Source organism: Hemibagrus wyckioides, linkage group LG05, assembly GCF_019097595.1.
Source record: "Hemibagrus wyckioides isolate EC202008001 linkage group LG05, SWU_Hwy_1.0, whole genome shotgun sequence".
In the NCBI taxonomy this organism is placed as follows: Eukaryota; Metazoa; Chordata; class Actinopteri; order Siluriformes; family Bagridae; genus Hemibagrus; species Hemibagrus wyckioides.
This window is the reverse complement of record NC_080714.1, coordinates 8,195,559-8,223,408: the sequence shown is the minus strand read 5'-3', so window position 1 is coordinate 8,223,408 and position 27,850 is coordinate 8,195,559. Positions and strand designations below refer to the sequence as shown.

At 38.4% G+C, this 27,850-nt stretch overlaps 3 protein-coding genes across 3 annotated transcripts; 1 reads left to right on the top strand and 2 right to left on the bottom strand.

The window, feature by feature from the left end:
* Positions 1-71: 71 nt before the first annotated feature.
* On the bottom strand, positions 72-5,192 carry LOC131352701 (taste receptor type 1 member 1-like). The gene is made up of 6 exons (XM_058389003.1): positions 4,953-5,192; positions 4,522-4,813; positions 3,699-4,436; positions 2,913-3,122; positions 2,652-2,772; positions 72-2,293 (listed from the first exon to the last, which is right to left on the bottom strand). The coding sequence occupies exons 1-6, from the start codon at positions 5,135-5,137 to the stop codon at positions 1,359-1,361; spliced, it is 2,481 nt and encodes an 826-aa protein (XP_058244986.1). The 5' UTR covers positions 5,138-5,192; the 3' UTR covers positions 72-1,358.
* A 1,402-nt stretch (positions 5,193-6,594) lies between these two features.
* ndufa7 (NADH:ubiquinone oxidoreductase subunit A7) lies at positions 6,595-10,393 on the bottom strand. Its single transcript, XM_058388932.1, has 4 exons — positions 10,256-10,393; positions 8,536-8,585; positions 7,694-7,831; positions 6,595-6,800 (listed from the first exon to the last, which is right to left on the bottom strand). The coding sequence occupies exons 1-4, from the start codon at positions 10,304-10,306 to the stop codon at positions 6,713-6,715; spliced, it is 327 nt and encodes a 108-aa protein (XP_058244915.1). The 5' UTR covers positions 10,307-10,393; the 3' UTR covers positions 6,595-6,712.
* A 1,722-nt stretch (positions 10,394-12,115) lies between these two features.
* Positions 12,116-27,741, top strand: kank3 (KN motif and ankyrin repeat domains 3). The gene is made up of 11 exons (XM_058389282.1): positions 12,116-12,283; positions 20,449-20,525; positions 21,409-23,010; positions 23,103-23,211; positions 23,352-23,576; positions 24,172-24,262; positions 24,345-24,564; positions 24,645-24,787; positions 24,960-25,160; positions 25,323-25,421; positions 26,055-27,741. The coding sequence occupies exons 2-11, from the start codon at positions 20,492-20,494 to the stop codon at positions 26,115-26,117; spliced, it is 2,787 nt and encodes a 928-aa protein (XP_058245265.1). The 5' UTR covers positions 12,116-12,283; positions 20,449-20,491; the 3' UTR covers positions 26,118-27,741.
* The last annotated feature ends 109 nt before the right edge of the window (positions 27,742-27,850 follow it).

Here is a 27,850-nt window from a genome sequence, read left to right as displayed (position 1 = left end):
AGGCCCATGTGCTTGTTACAATTCCCACCACTGTGTACAAGCATTAAACATCTTGATCAATGTTTTGTATTTTTAATTTTAAGGTAGTAATGTCACAAGAAGAAATATGCAATATTACAGCTTTATTCAAGATATTTTTATCCAGGATTTTTATAAAATCCATAATTAAATGTGGATAATGTGTGTTTTAATGGTTACCTTTTAATGGGGCATGTACATTCCTTCATAAACATGTTTATGAATAATATAGTGGTCAAAGTGTATAATGTAATGGCCAGATAAGAAAACAATTTAATAGGAGAGGCATTGCATGTTCTATATGAAGTCATTCCGTGACAGGCCTGTGCTGTGCGAGTCAGCTAGGAAGGATGGAAGAATGGAATCAACATCCATGTCCACTTTACATATATCAATTTGATTAAGCCACAACATGCATCATTACACGTCCACTTTCCATAATACAATGAGATAGACTTTAGTATCACTGTAGTATTACACGCATGTTTCAGATGTTTACACAACAGCAATATCTCTCCAAATATGTTACTGATAATAGGATTATACATTAAAAAAAAAATCATATTTAGTATTGAAATTGCAATTTAAAAACGTGAGGAGATGACAAACAAGAACAACTTCTCACTCTCAGTTGTGATTTAGGCTTGTAACACATCATATGTTTCACAATATCATTATTTTCTGTTTAAATACAGTTGTCAAGTTATCATATGTAGTAAGATTGTGAGGAGGATGTTGTCATTGCTAAGGGAAGGACTATTTAGACTCAGAGTATTGAAAGGCTATACAGAAGGGTTTCCCCTGCCAGTTTCCACAGTTTTACCTAACACCAAGAAGTAGATTTGCTCCTAGGTCTACTTTTAAGGGTTATACACCATTATAAATGGTCTTGTTTCTTCCCTATGTCCCTTTAAGTGTTGTGTCATTGGTAGCTCCTACCAATGTCTACTTCCCATCAGTGTTCATGGTCCCTGTCACTTTTCCTTCTTCTTACTCTAATCGTAATCTTGGTCCCCAGTCCGGTCTCTGATTCATGCCACAACTCAGGCACTAACTTCGCTGGTGTCCTTTAACATAACTGCGCCACCTAGTGTTTCATCTAGTGCATTACCACACCCACACTGTTTTTATATACAGTATATGCATTTATTATGGTTTTTAAATAGTTTGTTCTCTTTCAAGTTCTGTTTCAGCTATTTCCTTACATTTCCCAATATTCCTAGGTTCCTGCCTTTTGCCTTTTGTTCATGGATTATGAGTATGGATTTAGCCACTATGGATGAAGACCTGTACTTGTAAAACTGCTGCACATACATCCATCTTCTATGCATTATATAAGCCTACATTCTGCTAAGAGTCTGTGTATATGTCTGGATTGATGACTGAAAGTATGCCTGAGTGTTCTTTTTGGGTTGGAAGATAATGATGTAGGCCCTTGGCATATAGAAGCTAAAAATGATTCCATATGAGCTGGACAGCTGTGCGACTGCATTAAGAAGCTGTATGTAAGCTCCTCTGAACACAATGTATGCTGTGAAATATGCAATCCAGCCCAGATAAAATACAAGCAAGCTAAACGTGATGGACTTTGCTTCATTATAGCTTTTTGGGAGATCTTTACCCATGTAGGAGAAACAGAAACAGACTATACTAAGAAACCAGAGACAAGACCAAGCCAAGGTGGATGTGACCATTGATCCCATATCGCATGTCAAAATAGTCTGATCTTTAAAAGACGTACTATCATTGTAGGGTTTGGGTCTTCCAGTTAGAAGCCATATCGCACAAGCAATAAGCTGTATGAAAGAGTAGACATTAATACAAAGCCACTGACCATTGTTCTTCATCCACCACTGGTAGACATCTGGAAACTGAGCAGCCATTTTGAAGACACAGACTATTTGAAAGGAGCGAACACCCATACAAGAAAAGCAAATAGTGTAGAAAAATATGAAAAAGACATTCCTTAGAGCACAGTTCACTGGGTCTGGCACTCCAAAGTAAAAGAATACGCCAATGTTGGCCAGAACCAAACAGAACAACATAAGGAAGCACATATTACCACCGGCAGACTTTACCACCGGAGTGTTGTAGTTGATGCCAAAAAGGATGATGAGTCCAATGGAGATAGCAATGAATGCCACAGCGCACACAAAAAATAGCATGCACAGAGGGTCCTTGAGTTCAAGAAAGACAATAATGCGCCTTTTGCAGATTATGCTCTTTTCATCGGACCAGTAACCCTCTTCACATGGAGAGCAAGTGTAAGCATCCGCTGAAATAAAGTACATAAATGCAGCTGTCAGGCACATAGGTTTAGGAGCTGTTATTTATAATAATAATAATAATAATAATAATAATAATAATAATAATAATAATAATAATAATAATAATAATAATAATAATAATAATAAAGAAGAAGAAGAAGAAGAAACTATTTCTAATACAGAATATTACAAATAATTTTTTAGTCTGTTCATTTTGATAACTAAGGAATATAAAATAATAGTACATGCTTTTATAGGAAAATGTTAAATGACAGGGTGATGTGCTGCTCAGCGACACGAAGCAGAGTTACAGTTAACTAACGTAGAAATCAAATAGAAGGAAGACACATGCTACTAAATATGTACCTGTGGTGTTGATGTATGTCTGGGCCTTGCATTTCTCACACTGAAAACAGCACTTATGTATTGAAGTTTGCACTTTTTTAAAACCAGTGTCACACTGAATAGAACAATTGGAATAAGGCACCTGTGGGGGGGGGAAGTCAAGGGTGGTCATTATGCAAATCCTAGAAATACTGTACTGCCTATAACCATGTCTGCATCTTATAAATAAATAAATAAATAAATAAATAAATAAATAAATAAATAAATAAATAAATGACTTACTGTGCCATTTTCAGACCAGGGAACAGCACGACTGTTCAGGGTAAACTGAATAGTTGGGTGTGATTCATATGTAGCAGCCATTACAAAAAGTGGATTTTTGTTTGGCCTCCAGAGTACTGCTCCAAGACTGGCTGGTGGATCACCATTTTGGTCGAATTCAATTAGCTGGTTTTGTAAAGTGAAGCTCAACTTTCTCAGGTAATTCAGAATCTTAAAAAAGGGTTAAAAGAGTTGAATCAGATCAGTTTAGGTTGATGTCCTTACTTGCAACATACCTAGTCTATATGGCCAAAAGTTTGTTGACCGAACACCTAACTATACGTCTTCACAACGTTGCCACAAAGTTGGAAAAACTCAGATGGTTGTTGTGGCTTTATAGTTTCCCTTCACTGGATCAAAGATGCTCAAATATGTTCAAGCATGACTTTTGCACAAAATTAGGTCTATAAAGACAGCAAAGCTGGTGTAGAAGTGTTCTGCACAGAGCCCTGACCTCAACCCCCTTTACACCACCTCACACATCATCACTACCTGATCTCACTAATATTCTTGTGGCTAAATGGATCAATTCCCACAGCCATGTTCCTTCCCAGAAGAGTGGAGGTTTATTTTAGCAATGAAGGGGACTTAATGTGTGTGTGTGTGTGTGCTGGTCAGGTTTTGGCCATATAGTGTATATACGAAGTAAAATATAACAATTAAAAACAAAATAATGATAATATTGTATTATTCATGGTTTACCAGTTAAGTAGGTAATTATACGTAAGCACTTCCACAGTGACCTACCACATACGGTGGGATGTTTCGAGGTGGATCACACCTTGTCATGCTACAATTGAGCGCTTGATGGAGTGCATAAGCGTAGGCATACACAGCCGCCTGGATGGAGAATGAGTATGTAGGATTTTGGTTTATAATGTCTTCTGCTTTCAGGCTTGTGCAGTTTTCGCAATCTTGATTGCACTTCTCTCCATCCATACAATTCACACAGTTCTCGTCGTCACCACTCAGCCGAGTTTGGTAGACAAATTCGTCAAATCCAGGTAAACTCAGAGTTGTTGCTGTGACACCGAAAATAGTCCCGATTTGCTCGATGCCTGGGTAACTGATAAGTGCTTCATCCATAGACCATGTATCACCTGCTATCCAGACTTTGTCTCTAATATTGATTCTGACAGCTGTTTTGACAAATTCTCGAGCTGGGAGTTCTTGTGTGAAGACTATGATCACGTTGATGCTGAGTGAGTCAATCTTGTTTAGTATATCTGAATAATTGGACTTTGACTTAAGCTCGTAGAAAAAGGCCAAGCAGATGCTGGTGTCTTTGATGTTACTGCGAAATAATTCGAGGCCGTTCCGACTGTACGCATCGTCGCTGCTAATGAAAGCTACCCAATTCCATCCAAAATGCTGAATGAGCTTAATTATGACCATAATTAGATCTTGGTTGGTTGGTACAGTCCTCAAAAAGCTTGGGTAGACCCACTTATTGCTTAGATCGAAACTGGAGGATGCATAGCTAATCTGAAAGAAGACAAACAAGATCTTTACATGCATTTATACGGTATGTTCTTCCCAAAACATGTTGCATTTCTGAACAGATACATACCATTGGAATGAGGTCCATCATGAACAAAGGTGCAACAGACATAGATTGAGAGCTTGCATATGCACCCACCAGACCAATAACATTGTGTTTGTTCTCCTTGGCTGATACACTTATTCGTCCGTTGTCCGAGATAAAATCGAGGATTGAAGGAAAACTCCGAGTTTTTAAGCAATAGTCAAAGATCTCATAGCCAAGAGTGATGTTAGGCAGGATGGTGGTGGAGTTATTAATCTGCTCCACAGCAAACCGCATCACCTCAAACATCTGATAAGCTGACATTGAAAATGGCTGCCTGTAGAGAGGTTATGGGATTTAAAATAAAGGAACTGAATGACATTTTCCCCCTCCATGTTAAACTAAACACTGCATTAATTCATCCTGCTTCGTATCTATTTGGAAGACACAGCCCAAAAAAAGGTATTTGTACTCACGTATTGCATTCTAGTGCCATAGGAGTTTTCGGTACCACAACATCACTGGCTGAATGCACATGAAAAATTCCCCCGAGTTTATAGTCCCCTGGCAAGGTAAACTCACTTGCCTGGCATTCATGTTTGATGAAAAAGTGAAAAGCCAAGAAATTCAAGAGGCAGCCTAAGAACACACCACGCAACATTGCTCCTTGTGATGAATGCACATCAATACAGTGAACAGAGCAGTGGTCATGCCAGGCAATTAGACACTAGCTGGAAGATGATTTGTACCAACTTTACATAAATCACTTTGCATTTTGAAGGCAAATGTCATTTTGCATATGCTGACTTACAGATGTACTGATCTAACACTTCGAAGAAACTTACAGATCTTTTATGCACACAAGGGGATGGTGCAGCTGTTAATAACCTGATAACCTGATTTGCATTTTATAAATCACAATATATTAATTATAGGAGTACACTAAACATCTGGATGAGTGTTTTTTTAAAAAACAAAACAAAACAAAAACATAGGTTTAGTCAGTTTTACAAAATAGAAGCAAATCTGAACCTACCAGTTGCTTCTTTTCAAAATATCAGCCAAGAGCAACACACACAGCATTATTACTGAGTGAACTGTACCTAATAACTGCTAGAACTTTAACTGATATAATTAATTAATGGGAACATTTTAAAATATTCTCTTTACTGTCATTTGACATTAAAATGTACTAATTACAACATTTTATTTTATTACAAACCCAACCCAAATATTGTAAGTGATATCATTGCATATGATATTGATATTGATTATTTTTCATAATAATTCATAATAATTAAATAAACACTTGAGCTGTATATAATTATACATAAATATAATTATATATATATATATGGATGAACTTGGAAACTGGGAAATATCCAACAGCTGGTCTAAAAATTATTTTTGTAATATGACTTATTTTTCAACCCAATTTTATTACTGATATCTGCCATGTAAGTGGCTTCAAAAGGCACCCATAAATAAAATGGATTTTGATCATGATCATGTCAGTATTATATGAATTATTAATTATATAAACCAAGAATTTCAGAGTATTAAACCAATTCCAAGACATTTTTGCTCATTTCAAGCTTGTCTAATGTCAGGAGATTTTTCTTCAAATGCTCACATTGATTAAATTTACTCTAGAATATTTCAAGCAAAAATGTAAAAATATAGAAATATATATGGCTTATATTAAGCTTATATTAGGAAATACTAGATATATGACTGTATTGGCTATATTAAAGATATTTACACTTGCTAAGATGTATCTAGGTTTAATCTATGGATTTATTTAGTTTGTCCGTTGCTATTTTCACCGTTATTTTTACATATAGTGTATTGTGTCTGGCTTTATTTATACCAAAGGTGTATTTCCACTGAAACATATACTATTATTAAAGCTTTAAACCATCTTTTCAGTTATGTGACCCATGGAATGCTGGCACTGATGGAAATATTATAAAGTCCTTTTATGTAAGTCCTCCCTTTCTTGGAGTTAGAAGAAATAACTGATAAGCAGTGAATCATGTGGTTTTATAGCTGGTGGAATCGAAATCTAAACAAATTAAATAAAGACAAGAAACAATGACAAGACCAAAGAAAATAAACTTGTTTCTGGATGTATATACACATAGTTTAGTTATGTATATAATTAGCATATACACGAGTTATTCAGGAAAAGCAAAGTTTATGAGCAGTATTTCTTGATCACGCTGTGGGAGACGGTTCAGAGGTACGGCTGATCGGAGGACAGCGGGAGCTCTTTCAGCACAGGGCCAGGCAGGACAGGATGCTTGGTCGTTGCTGGAGCTTCACTGTGAATACAAAAAAAATTAAACATTCATTTGCTAATACTATAGCAGTTTGTTATTTTAGACAGGAGATTGATAGGTTAAAGCTTTGCCAGCTTGCACATATTTTGATATTCATTACACAGCCTTCCCCTGTTATTTCTTTATGCATATGAGACCAAAGGCTCTTCCTGACCGTTCAAAGTGGGGCCTTAGAAAAGACCACATATGTAAACATTACTTGGTTAAAATATTTGAATATTCAACACCTGCCCAGGAAGGTACGAAAGGATGAGATAACCACCATCACATATATTAGAGCTTTAATTAATGTGCTCAAAACATCTTGAACTGTTCTGTAGAGCTGAGAAATAATCATAATTCATCAATGTCAAATTATTTATTAAGCTTAGCAACGGAAATCCAAGTTAAGCCAGTGAATATATCTATAGATCAGTTAGTATTATTGTTTTCGTGGCCCTCAGTAATGAAGCTGTGTACCTCAGGAACATTTAAAGTTCTTGAGCATGTTTTTGAGACACGTTGCGCACAATAAGGAACTAATTATGGAATATCTCCTTGAATCGCTGCATGTCTATAATATGCCAAGAAGGAATCTTAAAGGAGTTTATTATGTGAAGAACCAGGAATTTTTCCATACATCTTTGAGAGTTTGCAATAGTGCAAAAGGTAACAATAAGAAGTAAATATTAAACTACACTGAAAAAATGTTGTTAAGAGTAATTTAGGTAAGAGATTATGGCAATTAAACTATTAGGGTTGAAATGTATATTTATATATATATATATATATATATATATATATATATATATATATATATATATATATATATATATATATATATATATATATATATATATATATATATATTTTTTCCCCCTACAACTTTAGCTCACCTGCCAGGTGCCAGGGTCTTCTGAGCAGACATTATAATAGTCGGTGGAGCAGACTCCCGTCTCCCATCTCTGGTAAGGTAATAGTTGTTGGCGAACTTATGGCTGGGACCAACAGGAAGTTTAGGAGGAAGCTGAGTCCTGTAGCAAAAAAAAAAAGTGAGAATATAAATAAAATAAAGTAATATGTAAAACAATTTAATTCAATTTAATCGTATAGCAGTTTTAACAACGGACAATGTCTCGAAGCAGCATTACAGAAGTAAAGACAGACAAAAAAAGATAAATTTTAAAGTTAAGTTACTAATCTATCCGTAATGAGCAAGACTGAGGCAACGGTGGCAAGGAAAAACTCCCTGAGCTGAAACCCTGAGAGGCTCAGAAGGGAACCTCCTCCTCATTTGGGTGACACTGGACAATAAATAATATAACTATTGATAACGTCCTGTCTACAACAGCAACCAAGAGCTCTTAAGGAAATAACAGGTCAGTGTACTTTCCGAGTTCATTATTGACTTAGCACGAATTCCTCCCCGCCGAAAACTGACTGATGCAACAGCGGTGTGATTGTCTCCAAGTGTTTCTATCCACAGCAATAAAACATGTACAATATAAGACTTTCACATTTAATATGTTAGACTTGCATTGTTATACTTTGATGGTTTCTTTGGTTATGCTCTACATTTAAGGTACAAGAACAGTGCCATGTTACACTCCAGTCACTAGATGTCAGTATAGAGCTGAGGTTGGGGTGAGTCTGGGCGCATTTAGCGCTAGGCTTGTCCCAGAGTCAAAAAGGCAATGGTGTGAATTTGTGAAATGCAATCATGTAAAGCGTAAATAACCTTTTTGCAAGTTCTTCATAACGCAGCTGAAGCTTTGCCTGAAGATTCCTCTGTGGAGAGCAATCAGAAAAAAAAAACATGATTAAAGTCTCAATGCAAAACACGATTCTTGTGCAATCCTTCCAGTCATTGTGGTGTAGGTATTTTGAGAGAATCTCAGTATTAACAGTTATGAAGCCAAGATAGTAATGTAATTTTTACTTGACCATTTGTTTAGAGTAAGGAATACATCACACATTCTGAAAAGGGAGACCCGCATACTTCATCTCATGGGACACTCCTGACAACTGAACACTTCTTACAGCAGATCATGACCCATCATGATCAAAATTATTATATTTATTGTTGACATTTTTTAGCTATTACCCTGTTTGACTGTTTACTAACTCAAACATAAGCACAATGTAAGTTTTCTGTTGGTGGGAAGTACAGAAATTAATATATATACTAATTATACATGAAATGATTATACTATATAATTAATATAGTACTATATAACAAATATACACCAATCAGGCATAACATTATGAGCACTCATAGGTGAAGTAAATAACACTGATTATCTCCTCATCATGGCACATGTTAGCCATATATTAGGCTTGTGTTAGAAACAGGAAAAATAGGCAAGCGTAAGGATTTGAGTGAGTTTGACAAGGACCAAATTGCGATGGCTAGACGACTGGATCAGAGCATCTCCAAAACTGCAGCACATGTGGGGTGTTCCCGGTCTGCAGTGGTAAGTATCTATCAAAAGTGTCCTTTCAGTTCCGTAGGACCTTTAAGTCCTGCAAGTTGTGAGGTGGGGCCCATAGAGTCCCCACATTGCAACTTACAGGATCTGCTGCGAACATCTTGGTGCCAGATACCACAGCACACCTTCAGGGATCTAGTGGAGTCCATGCCTCCATGTTTTGGTAGGAAAAGGGGGACCAACACAATATTAGGCAGGTGGTCATAATGTTATGCCTGATCAGTGTATGTTTGCGAATCATTGTTTTATGACAATAAAACCACAATTATTTAGTCGCATGCTGCCATTCTATTTACTTGTGTTTGTCAGATGAAAGGTCTCGGGTAGCAAACTGATGTTGGGCCATCGTTAGTCATTCCATTACATATAATATTAGGCCAGTGTAGTTTTGCTAAATGGGACCAATATGGGCTTTTTAAGGCACTTTTAAATCCACAATGAATATGAAAAATGCTCCTTTCCCAAACCTGAATCAGTGACTGGACATCTCTGGCAGGATTGTTATTTAAAGTGCTCCTTTGCCAATGCTTTATGGGGTAGACCAACATAACTACCCAACATCAGTTTGCTTCCTAGGGTGTATAGTAAATGAGGAACCTGACCAAGATCCTGGCCAAGTCAGGACCAGAACTGGACCAGTACATATCTGTTAACTAGTTGTTCCACATTGTCCTGCAAATCTGATCTGACCTGCTATACTCTTCATATATAACCTTCATAATTAGACAGTGACACCCGTGAGTGTGCTCTTATCCCACCTTTTAGCAACTCATTTCTAAAGACCAGGCATGATTAGTAATTTAACAATGATAATACATTGAAACCTAGGTGTAGCATTAGCGCGATGCTAACGGAGTCCAAGTGAGGTACGGTATCTAGCAGAAATTGTGCTCTGATTTAGAAATTATACACGTTTCTGACAATCTGTGCATTTCAATAGAAAATCATACAGCTGGTCAGACCGCTCACCCCCGCCAAAAAGTTCCTTAATCTCTGAATAAACGTTGTCGCAGTCGCCATAGCTGATGTCAAGGTGAAAATAATATGTTCTGCACTGCTGCTGTTCCGGGATCAGTTCTCATATTAAGGACTCAGCCTACGCCCAATACATATTTCGTCGCAACTGATCTGAAATCAGCCACGAGCACTTCTATATATTTCTCCTGTTAAGCTGGGACCGGAAGTAGAATTTTTTCCTCGTGCCCCAACGCGGTGACGCTCAGAAGTCAACAGTGGATTTTGCGCCACCTTTCGCTTCACGTGCAAAACCGAGCTCGCGCTTTCATCAGTCATGTTGTGTTAGAGGCAATGTGATAATATTTACAGGAATACAGTGTTTTTATGTGGCTCATTTTAATTATTTTAACAGTAAACTGCTGTGCATGCAAGAATATAAAGGCAACAGTGACCTACTGATAAACTACTGACTTTTCTTTATTATCATTTGCATATTTCTGGTTTTGCAAATAAATAACATTATTATGCCATCATAAGAGTTTTCAGTAAAAACTGACAATATCTACAAGGCCAAAATCATATAAATGTCTACAGTGGACTAGATAAACAGCGATTTCTGTCAGATTTTCCATATCAACCATAGTCTTTAGACTTATTTAACGATGTTTTCAGCTTTAGCATTTTTTTTGTGTGTGGAAATGTGTTAAATTGAAACCACAGTTAAAAGTTTCCTCTAGCAGACCAAAACAAGTCCTTAAACAAATGACTTTAGCAGAACTGTATAAAAGGAGGAAAAATCTGCCCATAGTTCAGTGACTCCAGTTTTCTGAACACAATCCAGTTTGGCTCCTGCAGTAAATTCTCTGTTTTGATTTACCCAATAACATGCATTTATATAAAATGATTAAATTATTTAGCTGAAGCTGGCTCACAGGATTGGAGAGCAGCTATAGGGCACAAAACAATAGGTCAGAATAGTTTAAGAAGAGCTTTCAAAGACTTTTCGTTTTGTTTACCCACCTTGGTCCGAACAGCCTAAATGGCGATGTGTTTAAAGATGACAGGATGGTATAAAGGAAAGTATATTGTTAAAAAAAATAATGGTGCTAGTCAAATAAGGTAATATGAAGAGGCAGCAAAAAAAACCTTTTTTTTTCTTGTTTTTCATTTCTTTTTTTTGGGAAAAACCTTTCTTATGGAAAATTGGACAGAAATCTCTTTTTATCTAGTCCATTTATATGATCTTAGCCTTTTAGATGTTGTTTTTACTGAAAAAAAGGGGGGGGGGAACTAAAAAAAAAAAAAAAAACGCAAACTACGAATTGTCCTAATTATACCCATAATCATTATAGTGAGTGTTGTCACTAAAACGAGAAAAAAAGAAAAACAAAAACGATTTTAAAAAACCGCAACTATGAATTGTACTAATTATAGCGTAAACGAATCATTATTATATGAACCCCATTTATTTTTAGCTGTTTTTTATGCTCCTTTTTTTATAGTACAAAGAATGATGCACTGACAGGAAAGCATTTTTTATTTTTTTTTTGCACATGTTATAATGACAATAAACATATTCAATTCTGTCCTATCATTATAGTGAGTGTTGTCACCATCCAGTAACTGTAATTGGATGTTTACAAATGTTAGATGAATTGATATAGACCAAAGTGCCATATTCAGTGTAAACAAAGTTTATTTATTTAGTAGTAGGCAAGACTTTCAGTTCATTTTCAGCTTTGGAACTCAATTAAAAATATCGATATCAAGGTATTCGTACAAAAAGGTATCGACGATGTATCAACTGGAGTCGATGTATTGTCCCAGTCGTGTCTGTATGCAGTGGGACTCAGCGGCACAATCCCTCCTTCAGTGCTCCAGCTGAACTTACTCCCTATTGGATCTTCTTTCCGTCTATCACAAGCCTATAATCAACACAAACGCTACTTGTACGCCTAATTCCTGTCTGGAAGGGCTGGAAAAAAGCTAAAAACACACATTAACTCTGATTTTGAAGACGAGACACGACTCACACCGTGGGTAAGACCCATTTTTTATTCCTTTCATTTAACAGCTCTCAGAGAGTTTGACGATAGAGTGCTAGCTTGTCGCTAACTTGAGTAACATTTACAAGCGCGAGCGCAATAACATGCTTCGCCTACGTGTTATTCTGAGGTGAATTACCTATTATTTAGGATGATAAATACGTTTTTATAAAGACATAAAAAACCTTTATTATAAACTTGGGTTAGCTAAAGTGCTACTCAATGTCCCGCCACCTCCTCACCTAAGCGGGACCTTATCAAGTTGCCTAGTACTTAAAAACTCCAAAAATAAATCTAACAGTTTTTTTTTTTTTAATGGAGTCGAACAAACTCCTCATTTAAACACGTATAACAGGGACATTAACACAACCGAGTCACCATAGACTTGTTTGTTTGTAACAAGCCCTAATGAAACGGTGAATTAGTTCACAATATTTTTCCTTGTTCTTCTGAGGGAACAGGGATGCCTCGAGACATTGTGATATTAGTGCGCGAGACACGAGACCCGCCCTCGTGACATATCCTTTAATTCAATGATAATACACAAAAAAAAAATGAGTCAGTGCAAATACAGCGCAATGCAAAAAAAAATAAAATACAATTATACTTTCAAGTTTTTCTGCTGTAGACAGTTTTCTAATATGGTGGAAAAGAGGAAAATATGGTGGAAAACGGAAAAAGAGAGACATTCCTCAGGACTCGACAATGACCACTGACCGATAATAAGCTGTTTAAAACCTGTGCACTTGGCACACAGAGATACAGTTAAGGAACAATGTGTTGCATTATTTCTGGAAAACAAAGAGGCCAAGTGTCTGTATTAATAAGGTTAAGATGTTGACTGGAAGTGGGGGGAAAAACTGAAATCGCCTCCTAAACAGTGAGCTTGCACATGCCTCATGTCCTGTGAATCTATTTATGGTTCCTTCTTGGTTCACTGCCCTTCTCCTGCATTTTCCCTCAGCAGGGGCGAGCGGATCCCTCATCTCAGGTCCCGGGGGTTTCAATTCCATCAAGTTAATTACATCTTTGCATTCGGCTGACACAACTCAGACAGCCGAGGCTTAAAGATCTTGCACAAGAACCCAGCTGTGGCAGTGCTGGGATTTAAACTCATAACCTTTCAGTCATAAGACTTAATCGCTGTGTCATCGCTGGGCGTGAGGCAGGGATACACCCAAGACGGGGTGGCAGACTGTTGCAGGGCAGCATGCGTACCCAACACACATTGCACCTATGTGCAGTTTATCCACCACTGCTGCGTTTCTGGGAGGTGGGAGGAAACCCGTTTGGAAAATATACACAGACAGTAACTCAAGGTCAGGATTGAACAAGGGAACCCTCTGCACCACTGTGCCTTTTTTTTCCTTTTATATGTGGCAGATGACCGTCTCGGCCACTGGTTCTTAATACTGTCCTGCACATTTGAGTGTTTTCCCCTCAACTAATCAACTACAGTGCATCCTGAGTCAAAACAAGGAAAATACTTACATGTGCAGGACACCAGGACCAGAGCTGGGAACCGGTGACCTGGAAGTTGATACGAACTGATTGGATTCCACAAGTTTACTAACAAATCAAAAAAAGAATCACTAATAAATGAGTGTTAATACTCCAGTGTGCCACATGCAGTCGCTGTGAAGCTGTTCGTTAATTCGGTCTTATGATTAATTAAAGTAGTTTACAATACTCCTGCAGAGTAACCTTAAACAACAACACACAGTGAAAGAGAGTAAGCCTTCACACACACACACCTGATTTAAATCATCAGGTCATTAACATGTCCAGTAGGTGTTGGACACCTGACATACAAAACCATTAATAGTTGTCTCTTTTTACTGGTTTTCAGATATTCTCACGTTCACTTTTATGCAGTGAACAGTGTTGCTTTTATTGATTTTGTAGCTATTTAACCCTGCTAAGTGCACTGACACCTTGTGTGTACGTCTGCCTAGCAGTTTATACTCCCATTTCCTCCTTGCTTTAGCTCTGTTAATGAGGCGCTCGCTCAGCAGGATAAGTACCTCGTATCTTTTACAGGAGACACCTTTTTAAGCTTGTTCCTGGATAGTTTCCAGTGCTCACTGCTTTGTGGTGGTTATGTTTTCATCTTATCATTTCATGAGAATAGCACAAATACTGTTTGCACAAATATTTTGGCATGTCTCTATACAACGGATGTTTCTTAGATATGTGAATGTCACTTCTTTAGAAATCTCCCTGCTTGGATGTTTTTCTCTGTAACGTTGCCCCTGTGGAGGTTAGTGGCCGCCAGGTGTTTATTAGCTGAACTGTTTGCAGCTGTGGAAACAAGAATATTTCTTCGGGAAATAGACATTACTACCCTTATTTTTATTCCAATGAAAGAGTATAATCCTGTAAAGCTTAATACACAACTCCCAGCTATATATCCATCACATTAAGAAAAGTAGGCTCAACTGAATTCCTGTGATGATTTATGGAGATGTGTTGCTGAACTATGAATATTTCACATTGGTTCATGTATTGAATATGTGCCTATTATAAATATATATATATATATATAACTGTTGATTCTGTGTTGTGGAGACAACTTTTACATTTCAACTTAATCAAATGAACCAAATGTTTATTTTAGCCTCTATGCTTGCAGAAAGGCAGTCTGAGCATGTTTCCATGAATCCATTGGTTTATAAAACAAGTGGAGAGATTGCCTACAGAAATCAAATTCAGTGGTTGTTTTAGCTTTCCTACCCGTGTGCCTACCCATAGCTACATCTTTGTCATCTCTATTCATCGTATTAATCTGTTAAGGAGACACATTTCCTTCAGCTTTCTGATGAGGTACGTGAAACTGCCATGATTGCGTTTTTAAGAAAATAGTCTTGCTCAGTCCTTCTGCATTGTTTGAAGAAAGCCTTGTGTGTATTATCTGCAGGAGGTGGCTAGAGAGGGATTTTTTTACCCTTTTATTTATTTTCATTTTCAATTCCCATTACCATCATTTGAATAGTCCCTTACAATTCAGCGAGTCCAAGCGTCCCAGGCATAGCGCTGGAGTTGCCTGTGTGCCTGGTTTGTGCCCACAGAAGGTTAAGTCTGAAAGCATGTTTAAAATCTGTCGCATGACGTGTCATTGGCTGCATTCTGCGGTTTTCTCATAGCAGAATGTTACAAAGAGCAACACTCACAAGAAGCAGAGAAAAAGAAAAGGCAAAAATATGGGTGTTAGTTGTGTAGGAAGAACTGTATATAAAAGTAGATGTTTTGTCTTTTCAGTTCCAGGCTACATTACACTTTATTTGAATCCTGACGCTGAGAAAGAGGCTTTAACCCCCGAAAATGAAAAGAAATTCACTGTTATATTTTAATAGAATCAGAGAGCGTATTGAACAAAAAGTTCCATAAAGTAATAACATACTTTGTGATATATACTAGTGCAGGTCTTCCTGAATTTTCTTGCACCCCAAACCTTTACCATCTTACATCTTTCACAAATACATGCAATTATCTCAGTATTTTTGCAGTCACTTTTGTACCGTATTCAAAAAATGATTACGTTCATGTTTTTTTTTTATGGATTTGCTTGACTGTTTTGAGAGATCAGTCACTCTGTGTTGTTTAGGAATTACCAGGGGGGAGATACATTTAGGAAATTAGTGCAGATAGGGGAAAAAAGACTAAAATATCAAATACACCCTTCATTTAAATGACTTTCTCTCATGATGATCCTGCAAACCCTAGTTTGGGAACCACTGTTCTGATACAATCACAGATTAGATGCTTCACAGATTAAAGTCATTCTTCTACGGTGTGCAAAAGTGGAATAGTTATTAATCTAATAACCTAATATTCATTATGAACTCTATTTGTACTTGCACACTAAGCAGCAGCACCAGCGAAGTAGCAAACAGAGGAGAAAGTTTATGATTGGCAGACTAATTGTCTCGAAGCGTGGCAAATTAATACCTTAATACATAAGTAGATATCTTATGTATCTTAGATATCTATGTTTTCATCTTTTACACCAAGGCGGTGAAGCTTTGAGGTGGTTAAAGAGTCATATAGTGCCAAGATGAATAAAGAAGAACGCTTGTTTGATGAATGAGAGGCATCATCCAATGTGCCATGACTTGCACGTTGTTTTGTTATAGAGGAAAAGAAAAGTTATTGTTGCTTTTCTGTTGGTCACAGATCGATAACCCCTGCTCACATGAGACATTACAGCTGGTTTCCCAGAAAACTTCAATAATCCCACCCACACGGTTTGTTCGGAAGATACCTCACTGTTATGTCTTGCTGGGGATGAAACGACCTTGCAGTGGGAATTGTGTTGAACATGTCAGAGAATGCCATGCTAAATATTGCAAATTATGTTACTGAAGGTACTTTTTATTTGAGCTGCGTTTACCAACAGACTCTTAACGGCATCACACGGATTCACGATATAGCTCTCTGAACCTGAACAAGTTAATAGAACAAGATGATATCCAAGGATTTCCAAATCATTTCATGATGCCATGTAACCGTGAACAGCTTTTTTTTTTTTTTTTTTTTAAATTGATTTAGATTAGTACTATGTTCATCAGTTTGAAGAAATTTATAGTATGGATTTATTTAATGGCATTCTCACTGCTAGATCAGCCAGAAGTGAATGTCCTGCAACACTCACGTTCTCCGAGAGTCCTGCTTTGGCTAAGGTCTTGGCACGTAATGTGCTGTTGATGTGCATTTTTGTTTACGATACTTATGAAATACTACTACTATATTCCCAAAGTCCAGAGTGTGTGCTTTCATATGAGTCATTAAGCACCACTGTGGAGTGTGACATGACCAAGAAATTCAATGTTGGACATGGACACAACAAAACAGGCGTACTTTTATATCATTTTCTTGTCGGCGCTTGAAGCTTATCTTGTCTTTCTCCGGTAAGTATTTATTGACTGAGGAATACTATAAAGTATGACTTTAACCAAGGAAATCTGAATCCAGCCTCTATCCAATCCCTCTGTACTGCTTCCAGCTCCTTTTGTAGACGGAGGACAGAAGTAGAAAGCCGAACAAGGAGACTTGTCAAGGAAGGAGCATAATGGTTCATTATATGGTGTTCAATGTGTCCTTGTGTTGGGCAGAAAATCAAGAATTTTTTGTAATTGTGGGAGAGATTTCATATGAAGAATACATGCTGGAGGCATTGCTTTCTGATTGTCTGCCTTGCTAGAAACATGTGCTGACACAATTGCCAAATATATTGCCATTTTAACTGCGAGTTATTAATACACAAATAATAGTATGTTATGTAATATGTAGTGTTGTGGAGCACACAGTTAAAGTAAGTGTGGGAATGGGAATAATATAAACTTCCAGCTGAAACAAACTACCAGAGCCATGCTGGTCGAAAAAATTAATCCACATCTTCCGATTTAAGGTGCAATCACTCCGTTATATATAAATAGAATTGCCTAATTTTTTTTCCTGGAAAATCAGCCGATCCTGGGGTGTGACGGCATGCAAGTGTGATTTGTGTGCTTCATTTCCTTGTTTATAAATCCCTCTGCGGTTTTGAGGAAGCAGCTTGTGGCCCATTGATCATTGGCTTGTCCGTCACAGTGCCGTAAGACAATGGGGGGCGACCCGGGGGTCTTATCAAATCCACTTCCCTTCAGGAAACTGCAGATGTGCTGCTGTGCTAGGATGAATAAGAGCGTAAAAGACTATAAAGTATGCATCCTTCTGTTTCTGTGCACAGATTAAGACTTTTACGACTCGGTCAATCTTTGTTTAAGTTCTTGAAGCTGTAACGTTTGATGCATGCCCCGGCCCATACTGTCTGATTGACAACATCCCTCTGGGGGAAATGGGAGGGAGGACCATGAGGTCATGTTTTGAAAACATGACTCACATTAAACCGATCCTTCCCGCCAAATATGTGTAATAGAGTGACGTCTCGGGCAATTCCCAGAATTCTAAATGGTGGGTTTTTGTTTAATGGTCAACCCACACTGCAATGTGCATAGATGCACTTTACTAATATTTGGCTCAGTAACACTTCCTAAATGAATTGATATTAGTATTTCTGATCAATCGTCACATTTAAACCAACCCGGTTTAGTAGATTTCTTTTCTTCTTCAGAATTTAAATTACCCAGTGAAGCTGTGGAAAGCTTTCTTTTGTTGTTTGTGTGAAATTTCCACCTTCGTGTGATGTTAAATGGGGGTCTGAGAGGAATGTGTGTGTTGTGTTTTTTTTTTTTTTTTTTCCCCCTCTCTCTTTCCCTTCCCTGTAATTAGGCACTTATCACCAGGCTTTGTAAACACTGAGATGTCTCCTCAAAGATAGTGAGATTGGGTGTTCAGCAAGCTGATAGTCCGGGAAGCAAGCTGACACATGGTAACATTGTCAAGCATGACTGACTCCACAGATTCAGAGTACTAAGGGAGGTCATGAACTCAAGTAACAAAGCATAATTCCGTGGCGTTACGGCTAAGGAAGTAGGGTTTTAAATTATTCCCGATGATTCACAGTGTATTCAGACTGTAGTCTTGCCAGTGAAGCTTTTCCCCCCATTTTTTGTTTATTTTATATATATATATATATATATAGCCACCTACACTCTGTCTGTGCACAAATTACAAGTTGAAGCCTGGTCACATTAGCAGGATGTGAGCGGGAAGTTGTGGTGGAATGTGCCTAGGGCTCTCCAAAAACAGATCAGCCTACATAACATGTTTCCCCCCTTCCTCTACACCTCTGTTTTCTGACTGTGTGGGTGGGGGGGGGTCCATGACGGCCTCTTTCCAGCACTGTTAATTAGAGCTCTGCTCTTCTTAAACACACAAACCCCAAAATATTTAGGCATAAAGAAAGGAGCATTAATATAAAAAAAAAAAAGTGGTAGAATGTAATGTAACTCAGCAAGATGTAATGAATGGATCATTATAGAAAAAAGGACGGGGGGGGGGGTGAAAAGATTCATTTATCTTCAGTAAGCTGTTTATAAGTGGTCATGGTCTCGATGGACCCAGAGTGTGAGGAATGACGAGCTGCAAGGGAGGAACACATCCTGGTTGGGACAAATATCTGTTGCAGGATCAAGATTACAGTTGACCATCACGGTTAGTTTATGGAGTGATTTCATGGGCAGATTGGCCATCAGGAAGTTTGAGAGTTTTCCCAGTGGGACACTCCATTTTCCTCTCTCTCTCATGCATGCTTTCTAACAAGTAGCACACAAACACACAGTTGCATACACCAACACACCAACTCTCTCTCTCTCTCTCTCTCTCTCACACACACACACACACACACATATGCTAACACATGTAGCAGAGTCCACTTTTGATTGGTTCAGTCTGTCAAGGTTTGATAAGCAATTTCCTTTATTTGTGGATGCATATCTATTAGACAAGGATGTGGAATGGTGATACAGAGCAAGCACACAGGGGACAGATCTGTTTCTATTATAAACTCTAGTAAATAAGCAGCATAAGTTATGCTAGTTTGTGTTGTTCCATTCTTGTTTTTCTCTGAAATTAAATGCTGGCTGTCAGGAAATGACTACACGGAGGTGTGAAATGACTCCTGGTGTGACAAACTGATACTACCGAACTTAAAATTAGTTAGCTAGGCTAAATTTGTAACATGTCTTGCTTCCCTCCGTGGCGCATGTATTCCAGGCGTACTTTCGGAGGGGACTGTATCTGATGAGGTCTAATTTTGAGCCCTGAAAATCTACTTGACAACAAAGTCAAGGCTTTATAAAAAAAAAAAATCGAAATATACAAAAGTGAGCTGATTTAATGTTTCATCATTAGCATATTATTAATTTAATTGTGAGAGTTGGTGGTCTTTAAAAGAGGTGAAGCGTGATGAAATTAAGAGAAGTGATTAAGAATTACATGATAATCTAAAACATTATATTGTTAGTACAGCCAACCTGTGCTTTCACTCTTTTGTGTTACTTAGGATAATGCAGGTAAATGATGTAGATTTTTTTCATAAGGATTATTTGAGACCAAAGAAGTCAATTTAAGGGTTCCTTTTACCAAGCAAAATTGATTAATTAAAGACATTTAACAGAGCATTTCCTTACACTTTAGCCTGGCCCATCGTTCTTTTACCTGACGTTTACTGATGTTTGTACTTAAATATAATTATGTAATTTACTTTTCTTTTCACAGGTCCTGAATTAACATCTGGAGGGGCACCAGAAAATTCCAAAAGATGACACAGTCTGTGCACATAAGCCCCAAACTGAGTAAGTTATTTTTATAGAAGTAACAAAAGAAGTCTATGGTTTTGAGATGCCATTCATATTATGACATTAGTGCATCATACTGTGAGTAAAAGACTGTAAGTAAAAGTTCCCGAAAAACTTAAAATACCTTGTCAGTTCCTCAAAAACAGAGCAAAGAATATCTGTACATGAACTCTCCCTTCCCTTGGGAAACCAGTATACAGGATGTCCAAAAAGCCAGGAACTCATGCATGTCCTCTCTATAGAGAAGTGCACTCTAAGCCTTTCATCCCAAGTTAATGGCATTTCTCACCAGTAAGGTAAACATAAATACAATAATAAGTGTAAATAAATCATCTATACAAATTGTTTATGTGGTTTAAATTTTTTTGCATACTGGTTGATGGAGTGGAAACTGGATTAAAAATGCTAATGTAGTTAAAACGCTATTGAGTTAGCTAACTCCATCTACATTATTACCTAGCACAGTCACCACACCCACCCGTGATTGATTATGAATATAATGTTACAACTCCCTCCATAACAGTTGTATTAGGTAAGTTGAGTACGAAGGTATTCCGGGAAAGTTATTATATTAGTTTTTAGGTGTTTGATGGCAACCTTTTATTTTTCAACAATTCGAAATACCTTACATACATGTGTCATACCTTGATCCGTGATCTGACGCCCCTGGAGCCGAGATGGTTATTGGTCTTGCTAAACCTTGCTCATTTCAGATATGTAAGTGTAAAACAAGGGGTTACTTGTTAACTCCTGCTTGCTGTTATGCTCTCTGGTTGAACACTCTTGAGAGATCGCTGGGCTGAGACATCAGTTTTCAAAGTACGACACATAAAAGAGCAAAGCTATTGCAAAAGTAATAACCAACATGATTTTCCTGCAGATCTGGGGTCCCCTTTTCACTGTGCCACTCAAGAGGAAATGGATCAGGGTGCATCCTATTCTGTACAGACTCCATATGGATTCCAGCTGGACCTTGATTTCCTTAAATATGTAGAAGAAATAGAGAGTGGTCAGACTTTCCGCCGAACGAACATGAGCCCCCGGAGAGGATCACGGAGTGACCGAGTCTCTCAGAGGAGTGTAGGGGGTCGCACCAGTGGCTGGACTTCTACTGAATCACTGGCATCAACAACCAGCGAAGATGGTCGAGTTCTTCCGCCACCTGCTCCTCGAAGCCATGTCACATCAGTCAGCAGGTCACAGCCACTTTCACCGTCTTCAGTGATCAGTCCCACGCTACCCCCTTGTTCAAAAATGCCACCTCCCCCGCCTCCACGTAACCCCAGGGTAGAAAGAACGTTACTAGAGACAAGCCGTCGACTACAGCAGGAGCAGGGTTTATATCCAAATGGTTTAGGCTCTCCTCTTTCAGACAGTGTAAAAGATTGTGGATCAAGTAGCAGCTTTTCAGTGCCTTCCCAGATGGCTACAGATGGTCACCTACTACAGATTTCATCAGCTGTGCAGAATCCCACTACTGGTGGCTGGACCAGATTTAGTCCTCAGAATTCTGGGAGAAGCACCCCAGCCTCCAGCTCTGGAATGTCTTCATTTCCCCCAGGGCAGCTTCAGACAGTACGAGAACAGATGGCCTTTGCCCTTAGACAGCTCAGGGAGATGGAAGAAAAAGTAAAGGGAGTACCTGCACTTGAAAGAGAAGTGTCCATGCTACGTGCTGAAAAGGACAGGCTGCTTGAGGCTCTCCAAAAGAAAACAGAAGAACTTAGTGCTCTGGTCAGTGCAAAAAACTCTGCTCTGGTAGAACCTGCACCTTTGTCATCACCTACAGATCCCATTGCAAGAATTGCAAGCGAAGAGCGAAATTCCAGTGAAAAAGGAAAAGAAACCCCTGTTTTGGCTAAAGAAAAAAGATCTGTAGCTGTAGGTAGTGATGTTCCTGTTAAAATTGTGGTGGTTCAGGATGCAAAAGATGCAGCTGTAGAAGCTGCTGTTGATGTCTATCACAGAGGTGTAGAAACTGAGCCAATGACCGTCCGTGATGAAGAAGTGCAGGTCGAAGTTTCAACAAATGAAGTGGCAGTCTGGGTAATGGAGTCATTACTTGGGCTGTCGAGTGAGACTGAACAAGAAATCGAAAACCTGCAGGAGACCATTAAGTGTCAGCAAGAGTCAGTCCATCTCCTTGAGAGAAGGTTAACCCAGGCCAATCAGGACCTTGAGGAATTAAGGGCTCTGGAGATGGCGAGAACGTCAAAGATCACGCTAGAACGAGAGACACTGGTCAAACCTGAGACGGCGGATGTGCTAGTGGAAACTGAGCTTTGCTCCAAAACCTCTGTAGGAGTTGGTGTTTCCAGTGCAGACTTTCCAGCGACGAAAACGGATCAGGGCATTCAAACAGACTTTGTGGAAGCATCGAATAAAAAGGTGGCCGTAATCCATGTCAACACAGGTATTCAGTGGGAAGATCTTATAAGCGCTGACAAAAAAGACAATCAGGAACAGTCTGTCTGTGCTGACGGTAAGTATGAACAAAGCAACTTGTATTAAATGGTTCATCAGAGAACTGGTTGTAGCAGAAGGGTGACTTGAAATAAATGTTTCCAATGAAAGCTACAGGCCCCCTGAAATCCATCATGAAGAGAAAGGATGGAAGTGGCGCAAGTGCTGCATGCAGCAGTGGCAAAAAAAGCTTAAAGTTTGTAGGGATTCTTAATGGAGGGTGAGTGGATACACTGATAGCATCAAGATGTTCACAGTAAAATAGTTATTTTTTTCAATATATTTCAAATGTTTTATTTAATTACTGATATGATTATTGCTTACAGTCATTACTATTGCTTACCTTTTTATTTGGTTCAGCTACGAGTCAACATCTAGTGAAGAGGAAGAGGAGGAAGATGACGGGAGCTCCTCTGATGGAAGTGGAGATGGCGGGTGCTCAGACAGCAGTGAGGAAGAGGCCGCAGCTCTAGAGGATACCTCTGATGAAGAAAGGAACATCAATTTGGACGAAAGTGATAGTGATGAAAACGTAGCCGCTGTGACAGATGGTGCTAGGGAACAGGCTGAAGTACTAAAGGAAAAGTACGTTATCATAGATAAATGTTTTGAACAAGAATTAGCATGTAAATGTGCACATCCCTCTGAAACGTCCACGTATTTAAATGAGCAAAACTAACCCCAAAAGCCTCCTATTTCGCACATTTTGGGGGTTTAACATAACGCAAAGTCTTTTCTTGTTATTCCGTTTTCTTCATTATTCAGTATTTCTCTTTGCTTTATGCTACACAATAAAAAAAATGAGGTCTAATAAGAGAAACATACCAAAGTTTGAATGTTTTGGTCATAAGTCACATTTTTAGTCACTTATGTCGCAAATGTGCAAATTTAATCAAATCAGAATATTTCAATTACTTCTAAATAACGTTTATATTGTGCAGTTTATAAATAGAATCATGAGGAGCATGGGTAAAAATATTACCCATGGAGCACCGTGCTGTTCTTGTCACTAATGTGTGCTAGAAATGAAAGCTATCTGCTCAGGCCTGCGGAACGTGATAAGCACCCACTTGTGCTGTTCTGCTTCACTCTGTAATCCATATAACACAAGTGAACTCTGAAATTCTTTTTTTTTTACCTTGTTATCTTCACTTTAAACATGCCAGACGCTTTCTTGCAGGTTTGAACTGAGTTCAAAAATGCGTGAGGCTTGCCTCATTTTAAAGACCCACCTTAACGATGGTGCCAAAACAACAAAGAGTAAAGAACTGGTAGGTCTGCTGTATTATACAGTTACACCAAAATTCCTATTTTAAAGTGGCAAAACATTAAACGCCTATGTAACCGTTCTAGCTGTCCAGCACCCACACTGTGCAACTGGAATGGTTCAGAGTGTCCAGTGCGAAGACGGCCCAGCCATCCCGAGTTTCCAACTACCTGATGGCTTTCTCTGAGCTCTCCCCTGCTCTGGTGCGGCACGTAGTCAACATGACCGACGGCAACGGCAACACAGCTTTGCATTACAGTGTTTCCCATTCCAATTTCACTATAGTTGGACTCCTACTTGATACAGGTTATTGTGTTTATAAGTTATAAGTTATCAGGTACAGAATATTTCTAGATTAGTCTGATGAATTTATTTTTCTTGTGTAGGTGTGTGCAATGTGGATAAGCAGAACAAGGCAGGATATACCGCTGTGATGCTGGCAGCCTTATCAGCAGTGAAAGAAGAGGATGACTTGTTGGTAGTCAAGAAACTGTTCAGTCTGGGCAATGTCAATGCCAAGGCAAGCCAGGTGAGTTTCTACTTGTTCGTTACTCTTGGTTGAAACCTGTTATCACTATCCAGATAAGATCATTGTAACTCAAGCCACAACCACCACTTATTATCAGCCCATGCTACATTGTCTTTATTTGGGAGAAGTATATCTTTTCTGTGCTGCATCTCTGTGGCTTGTCTTTGTCTAGGCTGGTCAGACGGCACTCATGCTGGCAGTAAGCCATGGGAGGCAGGAGATGGTGCGAGCGCTACTCGAGTGCGGTGCCAATGTGAACATACAGGATGATGAGGGCTCCACAGCCCTCATGTGTGCCAGCGAGCACGGGCGTGCCGAGATCGTCTCTCTTCTGCTTGAGCAACCTGGTTGTGATATTGCCATCGTAGACAACGTAAGCGCACACAAGCTTCCCGATCAATTTCCAAACCATGACTTTTATGCAAGATCTAAAGCCTTGTATTTGTTTACTGAAAATTGGGTTTACACTAAGCTTGATCTTGATTTGTTTAGAAACTTTAGTAGAATATAAAATCGTATTGCTTCTTGACCTTAGGATGGCAGCAATGCCCTGTCTATTGCCCTGGAGGCATCCCACAATGACATTGCAGTGCTACTGTACGCCCACATGAACTACTCGAAAGCTCAGTCTGACGTAAGTCGCTCATCACGAAACATCTCATACAAGACCTGCACATAATCCAATCTGAGTCATGTCTCAGTTTTCATAATTGTACAATAAACGCTTCAACTTGTGGGTTAACTTCCATCATGGTGCACCACAGAACAGAAACATGGCACCAATTTAGCTGCAGAGTTTGTTTGCAGTGCTACTCAAAACTAGCTGTGCAATAAAAAATTAAAGCATTTAAACCACTGAATCACCTTTGGCGCTGTAAAGTGGATTATTTTGCAATAACAGCACACCCTAAAGTCTTTTATTCCTCATTTACCAAAGAGTAAATTTTTAATTTCTTAATGTAGGACACTTTTAACCATTTATAGTTATGTTCAATGTTGTGGAACATCCACAAACATTTGTGTTATTGCTTCATCGTATAAATGTTACAAAATAGTAGTGTTAATTAGTTAATAATGATTAGGTGCCTTATAATCAATTAACATTCAGTTAAACGGGATCAACTTTGCTTTAATTAAATAAATCAGTGCCGCTGCTCAGTCATGCTATTATTCCAAAGTACTGCTGAGAAGTATTGGATTCTGAGGTTCTTGTATCACGGCATGGAATAATTCATGTATATTGTTTTATTTATTTTTTATGTCTTAGGTGTCCCCCAGAGCAAACCCTAGGAGTCCATCCAGTCCTAGAAAGACATGGCCCTCTGAGTGATGGGCTCTAAAACTGGCAAGAAGTGAATATTATCATCATTAAATAGCTTTACAACAACAACAAAAAAAGAAAAACTAACATTGTTCACATTACAGTAATAATGTTTGTTTCATTTACACACAGTGTTATGCCATTTAGTGCATTATATTACACTTAGTGTTTTGTAATATTGGGTATGAAACGCGTGCGAAGAGGACAATCAACACCTCTGTAGCTCATCTTAAAGATGTGAACCACTGATACAAGAACCAAAGAATGTCTTAACTCGGACTGTTACTTAGTATAGCGAACGTTTTGGGGTTCATCAGGTTTTACACAGTGAAGTGACGCACAATCCAAAGTGACCTTCGATTTGTTCAGACTGAACATGGTCTTTGTTTATTCGGAGCTCGCAGCAGCCCTGTAGCCTTGGGATCACACTGCGCTCATTTGGTTTAACTCAGTGTTCTGTTTATGATTGATTTCGCACAATGCAGCCTAACAAGCAACACATCGCCGACTTGCTAGAATATGACGTACTTGTAGACTCGTCTGATCACAGATCTGCTGGACCATACTAAAATGACAAACACTTTACAATTGAACCGTATCTCTTTAAAAAAAAAAAGAAAAAGTGGAGTTCCTTCCTAAAGGTAAGGGTGAATTTTTAATGCAAAGTATATTTTTAGACAAAGTAAAATATGCATTCTTGTTCATTCTTATGATGTTATTTGTAAAAGAAACCTATCCTTATGTGGGCAGGGTTTTTAAAAAAGCCTAGTTGGAAAACACTCTTCTAGCCTGGTCTGCCTTGCCGGATGTGGCCTTTTGTATACAACCGACTTTATTGTTGCTGTAGAGGTTTATTTAGGGAGCACAGGTCCTGTATCAACACTAACACCATACTATTTAGCTAAACACTAATTACAAATCTGCTCAAAATCACATTTGAGCATTGCAGGAAGCATAGAGAACCAGTTCAAACCAGTTCCCAGATGGTCAAATCATAAGATTTTTGCTCCTGCTAGAAAATTTTATCATGGTAAGTTTGATACAAACCAGTTACCACAACATCTGGTGGCTGCAGAGATGCTGGTCAGTCTACTTGGTTAGTTTGTGCCACCTAGAGGTGAACATGCTCATGCATCGTGGGAAATGTGTAATAGAGTACTGCTTACTGTGCTCTCTAAATACAGTGCAACTAGAAAACTACTTAACTGGCCCTTAGTATGATGGCTGAAAAACATACTGCACAGATGTTAAGGATTGTACCAAAGATAATTTAACCCAGCTCATTAGGGTATTTCTCCCAATCCAAAATGCTTGTGCGTGGGACAGATGGAACATGCTTGGATTTTTTTGATTTTTTTTTGTGCATACACTTTAACTTTTCACTCTTAGCTTATAATATATTATAAAGCCACTGTACTATAAAACCAGACAGAGTTAAAGGTTCATATGCTCATAGAATAATGTACTCTATGTTAATGTATTATTATTACTAATTATTTGCTGGTTTCTTCCTCATTTGTGCCTAACCCAGCACTGCTCCCTGTTACTGTAAAATATTATTGCTATTTTTTATGTTTCGTTATGTGCCTTGGGATATATAGCCACCTTAAAACATGAAAATAAACTTTATTATATAAAAAAGGTCACTTCCTTTTTTCTGTACATACTAGCAACCTTGACTTACTGTGCTCTTCCTTTGCTGAATTCAGCCGTCATCAGATTATAATATAAAAATGTGTGTG

What these genes read in the sequence shown, in the direction of transcription:
- LOC131352701 (XM_058389003.1), bottom strand. Translation starts at nt 5,137, where the DNA reads ATGTTGCGTGGTGTGTTCTTAGGCTGCCTCTTGAATTTCTTGGCTTTT. An exon ending in ATGGCACTAGAATGCAATAC is followed by an intron (nt 4,814 to 4,952) that starts GTGAGTACAAAT and finishes ACCTCTCTACAG; the next exon opens with GCAGCCATTTTCAATGTCAG. An exon ending in GACATACATCAACACCACAG is followed by an intron (nt 2,294 to 2,651) that starts GTACATATTTAG and finishes ACTTTATTTCAG; the next exon opens with CGGATGCTTACACTTGCTCT.
- ndufa7 (XM_058388932.1), bottom strand. Translation starts at nt 10,306, where the DNA reads ATGGCGACTGCGACAACGTTTATTCAGAGATTAAGGAACTTTTTGGCG. An exon ending in TAAGGAACTTTTTGGCGGGG is followed by an intron (nt 8,586 to 10,255) that starts GTGAGCGGTCTG and finishes TGCTCTCCACAG; the next exon opens with AGGAATCTTCAGGCAAAGCT. An exon ending in TATGAAGAACTTGCAAAAAG is followed by an intron (nt 7,832 to 8,535) that starts GTTATTTACGCT and finishes TTTTTGCTACAG; the next exon opens with GACTCAGCTTCCTCCTAAAC.
- kank3 (XM_058389282.1), top strand. Translation starts at nt 20,492, where the DNA reads ATGACACAGTCTGTGCACATAAGCCCCAAACTGA. An exon ending in GTAGGGATTCTTAATGGAGG is followed by an intron (nt 23,212 to 23,351) that starts GTGAGTGGATAC and finishes TATTTGGTTCAG; the next exon opens with CTACGAGTCAACATCTAGTG. An exon ending in TCAATGCCAAGGCAAGCCAG is followed by an intron (nt 24,788 to 24,959) that starts GTGAGTTTCTAC and finishes GTCTTTGTCTAG; the next exon opens with GCTGGTCAGACGGCACTCAT.